Source organism: Cydia strobilella, chromosome 4, assembly GCF_947568885.1.
Source record: "Cydia strobilella chromosome 4, ilCydStro3.1, whole genome shotgun sequence".
Classification (NCBI taxonomy): Eukaryota; Metazoa; Arthropoda; class Insecta; order Lepidoptera; family Tortricidae; genus Cydia; species Cydia strobilella.
The window spans coordinates 17,574,554-17,584,038 of record NC_086044.1 but is presented as its reverse complement, the minus strand read 5'-3'; the positions used below and the strand labels follow the sequence as shown (position 1 = coordinate 17,584,038).

Here is a 9,485-nt window from a genome sequence, read left to right as displayed (position 1 = left end):
TACTTAATAAAAGGTTTTTTTTTTTTCGTTAAAAAATCAATACATTAAGGATTAATAGAATAATGTCTTGTACACAATTTTAAGAAATAAATTATTTTTTTATTTAAAAAACCTGCCGTATATTACAATTTCAAATGGTTTTTGATCTCTAGCTGTTTAAGACATTGTTAAGCACGTTGAAATAATTGTGATATCTAGTTTTTTTTAAGTCGAAATTTGTCAACATTGACATTATGACATTATTGACATTTGGTCAATATGGCGGCAGCGGTAACCGACTTTGAGCCGTGGTTAAATGATAAATTAAAATCATTAAAAACCGATGAAGGTGTGTTTGGATCTTATATATCAGGAATTTTGGAAGGTGAAGATACCATTGACGAAAAAAGAGATGCTTTAGAGGGTCTTCTGTCTGAAATTGTGGTAAGTCGTGGACTTTCAACTTCGTGAGGGTTATTTCAGCTATTTTAATGAAATAATTGTCTCAATTATATTTTGATGTAATCTACAGGAGCATGATATATCAATCCATGTCACTGAAATATTAGAAAAATGGGAATCAAGTCGCCCTTTGGAAGAAGCTCCCAAACCAGCGACAGATGTAGACATTCAGTTAACAAAGATGTTGGAATCTCAGTCCCTCGCCACTACCACGCGACGAGAATACACAGATGAAGAGAAAAAGATCCGGGAAGCCATATTATCTCAGTATAGCCAGCTATCAGATAATGAGGTAGGGGGGCAATGCATATCATAAATCATTATTAATTAAAATTGCACTTATAAATACTTAAATGAGAAACATTATTAATTGGCATTTATCTTTCAGGCTGATGTAGAAAATGTGGAAGAAACTGAGAGTCCTGACCTAGTTAAGAACACCAATGCTTTGGATGTAGCAGCTGCTGCCAGGGAGCGCCGGGAACAAGCCCGGCTTGATGCACAGCGTAAAAAAGAAAAGGATAAAGAGGATAGGTGAATTTTATAGTTTTCGGAATTATTGTGCAAAGCCTCTTAACATATTCACCACTGCAATTAGTATAACTCGTAAATTAACCATACTTAGTATCAGGTCTTTCAGCTAAATTAAAGTTGCTGTTTAGCATGTGACAACTTTTAGTAACTTTCTCCAAGAACTTGTAGTAACCCTTTTAGTATGGATTTAAGAACATCAATATTGAATTTATCACATATTGTTTCCAGAGAAAAGCAAAAACAACTAAAGGAAGAAAAGAAGGAAAAACGCAAAACACAAAAGGGAGAGAGGAAGAGGTAGCAACTTCTTAGTCTACAGGGTGTTGTTAGGGTGCTCCAAATTACATAATAATAGAAAAAGCTACTAGATATTGAAATGTTTTGGAATTATCATTTAGCTGCCATCATGAATCTGTCAAAGTATTTGTAACTAAATTATTATTTGTCTAACCAACAAGCACTCAACAAATAGTGTTGTATGTTAACAGTAGTATCTCCTACATGTTCACTGTATTTTACAACAATATAATTCCAAGACATTTTACTCTTGTATAAAGATTGATTTGTATTGCATAGTCTTACCAAATTGCATTTATAAACGCTCTCGAGAATGTCTGTAAAAAGTTGATTAATGATTATGATTAACATCTACTGACATTGAAAAACCGGCCAAGTGCGAGTCGGACTCGCGCATGAAGGGTTCCGTACCATTACGAAAAAAAAAACAGCAAAAAAAATCATTTTTGTTGTATGGGAGCCCCATTTAAATATTTATATTAGTAATAGTAATAGCCTTTATTTCATGCTTCTTTTTTACAATTACATAAAATTTCATATTGGTTTATTATTTGCATGTCGCTTGTGCGGAAAAGGCCTATTTATATTATTCTGGTTTTAGTATTTGTTGTTATAGCGGCAACAGAAATACATCATCTGTGAAAATTTCAACTGTCTAGCTATCACGGTTCATGCGATACAGCCTGGTGACAGACAGACGGACAGCGGAGTCTTAGTAATAGGGTCCCGTTTTTACCCTTTGGGTACGGAACCCTAAAAATGCATCAACTTACATGCAAAGATTATCATTTCAGTAAATGATTTATTTTCTGTCAAGAGTTTGTATTAAGCCATTCATTTTATGTTAATTGTATTAAGAGACCTATTAATCTAAATGCTTCATAATTATGTTGATAGGTTAACCAGTTCTTTTGTAACTTACAGTATTTTGCCTTTGTATTGAAATAGTGAAAAATAATAAAATATATGGATTGTAGTGCTTTCACTATTCTTAATAGTTGTTATTTATTATATATATACAATAATGAAACATGTGTAATATTTTGTAATAAAAATTGCATTTTGTAGATAATGTTTTATTTATTGTCATACCTATAATAAAAATAATAGAAATTTTTATTTCAAGGCAAAAAGGGCCCATAGAAAAGTTTTTACAAGTAACATTTCATTTTCATCTTAATAATTATGCTATTTATTTATGATACCTATAATTGTCTGTATGTGGTTTTACTCAAGTGACAATTATTATAACACTTATATTCAATTAAAACTGGTTTAGCACCATAAACATGAAGATAAGTAATACTAGTTAAGTATGACTAGAAAGTTTGCGTAAGTTCTTACACATAGACCTTAATCACAATCTACTGATTTTTCAGTTACTTGATCCACTTCTTGATTAGTATCTTCAATGTATATGAAATTGTGAGCTCCACCAGCATAAATCTGTGTGATTTTTTCACTAGGTTTCATATTTAAAAGGACCTGTGTCGGCTTAAACACATGTTCCCCTGAGTCAGTGCCCGTGTTGGCATGTTCGTTCCAACCCCAAGCCCACAGGGTGTTGTCTGTAGCCAAACAGATTGTATGTTCTGATCCTAGCGCTATATCTTGGACCAATCTGTTATCTGAAACAAGAAGTAAACAATGAAAATCTTAACTTAGGTATGCTTTTGGATAATAGGCAATGTTCTCTGAAAACTGACCTGGTAAGTTGACTTTAATGATTTTTCCCACAAAAGGCTCCTCAGTTCCTAGTTGTCCATAACTGTTCCGTCCCCAGCAAAGTAATGTTCCATTCTCAAGCCACAGTAACATGTTAGTCCAGCCACTTAGAAGCTTCCTAATTCCTTGTTTCACATCAATATCAATTTTTTGTGGAGTGTATATTTTTTTATACTTCTCAGGACTGAGTAGCAGCTGTCCATGCTTATTGTCCCCCCAAACATATAAAGCTTTTTCTTCTGTACACCATGCAGCTGTATGGTTTTGCCCGCATGCAATGTGAGTTATCTTTCCAACTTTTTGAACATTTTGAAATCTATCAGATTGCAAAGTTTTTTCACCTAAGCCAAGTTGTCCATGTTTCCCACATCCTGTGATCCACACTTCACCCTTGGAGTTGACAATAGCTGTATGCCTTAATCCCATGGACACGGAACATGCATTAACTTGTAACCTGATGGGTTTCACTACATCTGTAAAGTGTTCTTTTGGTAATCCAAGTTGCCCATTACTGTTTGCGCCCCATACAAACAGGAAATTGTCATCAGTTACAGCACAACTGAAGTCCCAACCGCATACAATGTTTGTGAATTTAATGCCACTTAATTTCCATACCCTCTCAAACATTTCAGTTTCATTTTCCTTTCCAAGTTGCAGTTTTATATTCCAGCCACAAGAAAACAGTTTACCGTCTTTGTCTAGCAGAAGACTATGACCACCTCCACACGCGACTTGTTGCACTCCATGACTGTTACAACATTCATATACTACATTGGTAGGAGTTTGAACTTGTTCGTTAGTCTCACCGATGCTTAATTGACCGTGGGAGTTGGCACCCTTTAAAATAAAATGTATTTATTAATTGGAATCCGATAAAAATATAATCAGACAATAAAAAAAGGTTTCTTCTTACCCATGACCAAAGTGACATGTTCAATGACTGAAAACTAAAAGATGAATAAATAAATTTTGGATTTAGTCACCAGTTGCACTTCTCAGGTTCATACATTTATTAATATTTTATTTTATTTTATTTTAGTCGTCATTTTGCAATTTGATAACGTTGAAAACATTTATGATTTGACATTGACAAAAGGCAGATGTATTTTTCTCACATTTTCATTGACTATCAATTTCTTTTGCTGTCGTCGAACAAAGTCGTAACATACCATCGCACCGCACCAAGGTCATTGTGTGATGTACCCATAAGTAAGAGCGAGAAAGAGATATCGCGTGGTGCGATGGTTTGTTACGGCTTTAATGTTGGCTAACGTGATTTCGTCTGTTTATCCGTCAACTTCATAGTATCTCGTCTCGTCTTTAGCATTTAATTTGACATGTCTGTGGAAGTGTGTTGTGGACGAAAAAAAAACAATTTTTGTTTGATTGACAAGGAAATGAGTGTTTTGCCGTAAATTTTTTACAAATATTAGATAATAAATACAATAACACGTCATGTAGACTAAACGACGTACGTCCCATAATAACCTGGTAGATACAGTGGATGGTCTACTAAAACCAAAGACTAGTTGGACCATATCAACAATCGTCGACCGACAACTTTACTGTCCTTTTAAATACAGGACTAATAGATGATTTACACATTTATTTACATGATAAGCCGTTATTAAGAGAAATGGATACTACAAAGAGGCATGCCACCGCTGCCCAAGTGTCAGCACTGATGGACTACATGCAAGAACATTCAGAAGTGGCCAAGGGCATGAGTTCAGGGCTTGAGCGAGAAGACATAGAGGCTCAGTGGCGAGACCTCACTTCAATGCTTAACTCTATGGGCGGCGCTGTTAAATCTACGGAAAAATGGAAACAGGTAAAACTGATAGTTTGTTATTTTCCTCCTTGTTATAATACTGCAGCTGCCAGATAGGGAATGCAACTAGTAAATATTTAGATTAATAATCTATACATTTTTTTACTGGTTTGCATTCCCTACTACCAGACAGATTGGTTTTAGAGATAATGTACTTTGTACATGTACTTTGTGTGTTAGGGTCTGCCTGAAAACCAGCGTTGTAGTAAATACACTGCAACATTATGCTGAGGCAAGCTCCTATTTAACACGCATGAATATTTCTCTCTGATATGTGCAACTCAATTTCTTAGTTTTGTAAGTCTAAATTTAAGGTTTATCTGTAAAAAATGTACTACGCTATCTGTTAACTCTGCCATTTCATGTGATGTTGAATAAAAATGTTCTATTCTATTCTATTCTATCCTATTCTATAAAAACACCAAATTATTTGACACAAAAAAGGTAGAAGACCTATAAGAAAATAGAACCATCTTCCCGTTTTATCCTTGTTTTATTTAAACCGGCAGTGTTCAATATTTGGGTCAAAATTATTTCCATTGTCTTGTTTTTTGCCCAAAAAATGTCACAGTGTAGCTTTTTGTATGAGATGAAATTCGTTTTTTATTTTTTCTCATGTGGGGCATTTTCTATGAAAAGGGACCTTATTGTTGATGGCGCTTACGCCGCACAGCGTGGCGCGGCATTGTATTTATACCGGAGCATTGTTTATAATGGCATAAGCGCCATCGACAATAAGGTCCCTTTTTATAGAAAATACCACATGTAAGTTATAATCTACAGCTAGAAAGACATGCAATAGCACTCGACTTTTTTAAATTATTTGATAGAATACACAAATACAAGTGTGAAAGAGTGGTAAAAAACAAGAACTAAAATAGTTTTGACCCATATTAACCTAAAACATGTGTCACCAACTTCTATTTTGGCTTATTCTGTATTTTTTTTGTTTAATTTCTTGGTGTATTCTTCACCCTATACATTAATGCTAAATCATACTTGTGAATCTCCCTTGCCTGTATCGGAACCTTAACATTTTTAGACCTGGAGAGACCTGAAATCGAACACAAAGAAGCGGGCCCTCAAACAGCAGCATTCTTTGTGTGATACTAGTGTAGGACCTAGTTCAGATAACTTGCATGCTGATGGTCAGAACAGTGATGGTGATTACATGCCTCCAAAGAAAAGATTTGGTAATTGTTTTCTTTTTTAATAATTTTAACATGCCTAATTTAATATGGAAAACAAAACATAAGCTCTTACACGTGATTACAAAATTTTTGGATTTCAGTTATTTAGATAATGTCAAGTCAAAATATTGTCTAAAAAGGGGTACTCAAACTATATCCTCTAGCCACCTGGACATCAAAATTTTCTACGATAAATACAATTTTGATTTGTCAAAAAAAGATACAAATTAGAATGGAATGGGATACCTTTTTGTAGGCCTATGGGTGGCTAGCGTATATATTATAAAAACATACGAAATTAAAAACGTTATCTAAAAATATAGTTCTGTGCCATAGTGCTCTTCAGAGGTTGCTTGATTTTGCTGACTAAAAATATACGTTATTGTAAAAAAAAAAAAAATTAACCGTTTTCAGCTTCATTTGATGAAGAAATTCTGAGGATAGAAAGAGATAAGTTGGAAGTGGAAAGGGAATATAAGGTACAGAAGATAGAAGTCCTTTCAAGGTGAGATATATGTATTTCAATTTTATTGATCAGTAGCAAGGCTAAATAAACTCATGATAGACATAATGGTTTAAAATTTATAAGTATCTACATAAAAAAAGGCATTGATATTTGATGGATGAATCATACTATTTCAAAATAGTGCATGATTTGTTATTTTATAACTAAATTGTATGTATATCATTTGCTTTCAGGATAGCCAGCGCGTTAGAAGAATTAGCTAGAAAGAAATGAGTTCAACCAGCTGCAGCATGATTTGGAAAATGTTAGTATTGTTGTACACAATATTAGTTATGAAGGCCTTTTTATTAGGTCTACGATTTTAAAGTGCTAAAGGAAAATGGACGCATAAATATTCTTGTAAAAAGGCTTGATGTGTTAAAAGGTGTAAGGCTGTTTACAATTTGATTAGTGTTTATTGAAACTTCATACATTGTCTACTTGCATTTAGTGGCAAATGTATGAACCCGCAATAAACACTAATTAATGTGTAAATTGGCCCCAATGTGAAGGCCAGCTACACTTAACCTGCAGCCACACTTACTGTCCGCGCGCCAATTCCGTGCATTCGGAGGTCGAGGAAGTGGGAGGGTGCATGTGCGCCGCGCCCGTACGTCAAAATGACACCACTCTGTCATGACGCCCAACATTCCTAACATTCCTCATCCGTGCACCAAATTCGCGCGCGGACAGTACCTGTTTTGACCTTATGTAGATGTGACATTCAGGCTACTGTCTAAGTTTAATTGAGGTTTTTTGTGAGTGAAAATGAAATGAGTGTATGTTATGTCTGTTATGGTTGACTATGGTGTGGTTGAAGGCTTACCTATCAGTGTATAATTATTTTTTGTTATATGTGAAATAAGTATATTTTTAAACAAGACTTTGTTTTGAACTAAGCTATATCTTACTAGAAAACCACCACGCATAAGATTGATTCATAAGAGCTGGCACGAAATTTGTACTGAACTCTTAAAATTCTCATAAATCCGCGCTAACTTTCAGGAACTTGCAACACCTTTAATTTCAGTTTCTGAAAAATTACTTCTTCTAGATGATACATATCTGTTCACTGAATGTTAAAGAAAATAGTGGTCAAATTTATTTTAGAAATCTCTGGGACTACTAAGATTAAGTACCCACCCTCTTTTTTTTAATTTTAAAACTAAGCGTCCTACCTCTTCGGACGATTTCATATAAAATTATGTATAATATCATTTTATTATTTATCAAAACATATTTAAGATTAATGCGTTTGTACATGTAGGTACTTTTGTTTGTCCTATGTTATAGTAGGGTTTGTCTGAAAACCAAAATAAATAATTAAGAATTGAAAACTAATAATGTTTTAATGCGTGTGGGTCTCGTGCAAACACAATCCTCAGGTATCATCGCAGGTTAAACCAAAGAGTTAACTAGTTAGATAGTGGGAGATGTGTAAAGGTTATAGCTTAAATGTCCACAAACATATTCACACAAATCGTGAATGAGTCTTCTTTGGATTTTTTCTTTATACCTATTTAAAAGCGTTCTGGTAAGATTGCAAATCTTCAACTCAAAACAGACTAAGTATAACGTGAAACCAAATCGTACAAAGAACAAGTATAAGCCAATATTACTCCCAATAGAGTTATTTTTTTATCATGTCAATAAGCGAACCAAGGAGGTTATGTAAAGACGAACATTTCTGTTCTTAAATGACTCTTCTTCTTTCATCCTCACGTCAAAAATTGACAAGAGCACAAGAATAATAAAAAAACGGATGTTGTTAAAATTATAGTCATAACATAAATTATAAGCATTTAAGATTATACAATGGTTTTATTACCTGAATAAAGAAACATTCAATTCATTAAAAACTCCAGCGTTATATAACCCATACATCAGTTTTGTTATCAAAGCGACTTATTTTCGTAATCGACATGATCGACATCTAGCGTTAAGTAGCGGAATTATCAGTACTGCTACTCGACAATAGATGTCGCGACGAATACATTAATATTGCGGTATGTGGTTGATCGACTGAATTCATTGTACTCTGTTCTGTAGTTAGCAATGTATCGAATATTGCATGCAAGTTCTTGAAACGCTTAATCTGATTTTAATGGCAATTGCTTCAGTAAAATCTAGTTACATAAAGGGCTTCTATCACATTCTAAAGAAGCCGGTAGACGGGCATATATGGTTGGTAAAACCAAATTGTCAGTAAATAAGAACAAAAATAAAACTATCATCCTTTTCTTTTGGGTGCTAGTAGGTACTAGTGTAAGACAAAAATAGTATGATTCTCTCTGTCTATGTTTGAAATGAGACAGTCCTTTGACAAACTATAGCTAATTTACTGCAATATGTGGCCACAACATTGTCGCCAATATCCCGGCCAGATGCTGCCATACAATTGGCTGGAAAATATATATAGTTTGTCAAAGGACTGTCTCATTTCGAACATAGACGGAGAGAATCATACTATATTTGTCTTAGACTAGTACTGCACCCAAAAGAAAGGGATGAGTATAATTTTCCTGGTTGTTAGTGTTGTTACTGACTGACAAATTGGTTTGACCAACTATATCTCGTCAATATATTTGCAACACTATAGCTCTGTGCTTTTTTTGTCTTTACACTGATCTATGCAACAATAGACTTGAATTGACACGCGTCACTCTCAGCAAACTTCAAGTTGTGCAAAAAGGGACGCACTTATGTCGCATAGCGAGATACCAATAGAGCTAGCCGGGAAACATTTCAGTATTTTCGATTGCTTTGCGATCATACTGGAAACCTGTACACGCCATAAAAATACATCGGCCATATCAAAAATGCGTGGCCATAATAGCCGAGTCATACTTAAAATATTATCGTATGTTGCCTAGTCTGGCTGCAAATGCCGGCAGTGTTGTCAGCCACACTGTTGCAGTTATACATTTCAAAAGTATAGCCCGTCTAGAAGCACCTTAAGGCT

The 9,485-nt window shown here is 34.4% G+C and overlaps 3 protein-coding genes across 3 annotated transcripts; 2 read left to right on the top strand and 1 right to left on the bottom strand.

Annotated features, from left to right (window-relative positions):
* Window positions 1–239: 239 nt before the first annotated feature.
* On the top strand, window positions 240–2,344 carry LOC134740736 (coiled-coil domain-containing protein 43). The gene is made up of 4 exons (XM_063673330.1): window positions 240–423; window positions 512–733; window positions 830–975; window positions 1,204–2,344. Exons 1-4 carry the CDS (start codon window positions 259–261, stop codon window positions 1,274–1,276), a joined length of 606 nt encoding a protein of 201 aa, XP_063529400.1. The 5' UTR covers window positions 240–258; the 3' UTR covers window positions 1,277–2,344.
* Window positions 2,345–2,385: 41 nt separating this feature from the next.
* Window positions 2,386–4,079, bottom strand: LOC134740735 (secretion-regulating guanine nucleotide exchange factor). The gene is made up of 3 exons (XM_063673329.1): window positions 3,911–4,079; window positions 2,979–3,834; window positions 2,386–2,900 (listed from the first exon to the last, which is right to left on the bottom strand). The coding sequence occupies exons 1-3, from the start codon at window positions 3,926–3,928 to the stop codon at window positions 2,626–2,628; spliced, it is 1,149 nt and encodes a 382-aa protein (XP_063529399.1). The 5' UTR covers window positions 3,929–4,079; the 3' UTR covers window positions 2,386–2,625.
* A 300-nt stretch (window positions 4,080–4,379) lies between these two features.
* Window positions 4,380–8,831, top strand: LOC134741174 (uncharacterized). Its single transcript, XM_063673947.1, has 4 exons — window positions 4,380–4,828; window positions 5,871–6,021; window positions 6,433–6,523; window positions 6,718–8,831. Exons 1-4 carry the CDS (start codon window positions 4,634–4,636, stop codon window positions 6,755–6,757), a joined length of 477 nt encoding a protein of 158 aa, XP_063530017.1. The 5' UTR covers window positions 4,380–4,633; the 3' UTR covers window positions 6,758–8,831.
* The last annotated feature ends 654 nt before the right edge of the window (window positions 8,832–9,485 follow it).

Coding starts and splice junctions, on each gene's coding strand:
- LOC134740736 (XM_063673330.1), top strand. CDS start 259: ATGGCGGCAGCGGTAACCGACTTTGAGCCGTGGTTAAATGATAAATTA. Junction 424..511: donor GTCTTCTGTCTGAAATTGTG/GTAAGTCGTGGA, acceptor TGTAATCTACAG/GAGCATGATATATCAATCCA. Junction 976..1,203: donor GAAAAGGATAAAGAGGATAG/GTGAATTTTATA, acceptor TATTGTTTCCAG/AGAAAAGCAAAAACAACTAA.
- LOC134741174 (XM_063673947.1), top strand. CDS start 4,634: ATGGATACTACAAAGAGGCATGCCACCGCTGCCCAAGTGTCAGCACTG. Junction 4,829..5,870: donor CTACGGAAAAATGGAAACAG/GTAAAACTGATA, acceptor TAACATTTTTAG/ACCTGGAGAGACCTGAAATC. Junction 6,022..6,432: donor GCCTCCAAAGAAAAGATTTG/GTAATTGTTTTC, acceptor AACCGTTTTCAG/CTTCATTTGATGAAGAAATT.
- LOC134740735 (XM_063673329.1), bottom strand. Junction 2,901..2,978: donor CATTAAAGTCAACTTACCAG/GTCAGTTTTCAG, acceptor TTCTTGTTTCAG/ATAACAGATTGGTCCAAGAT.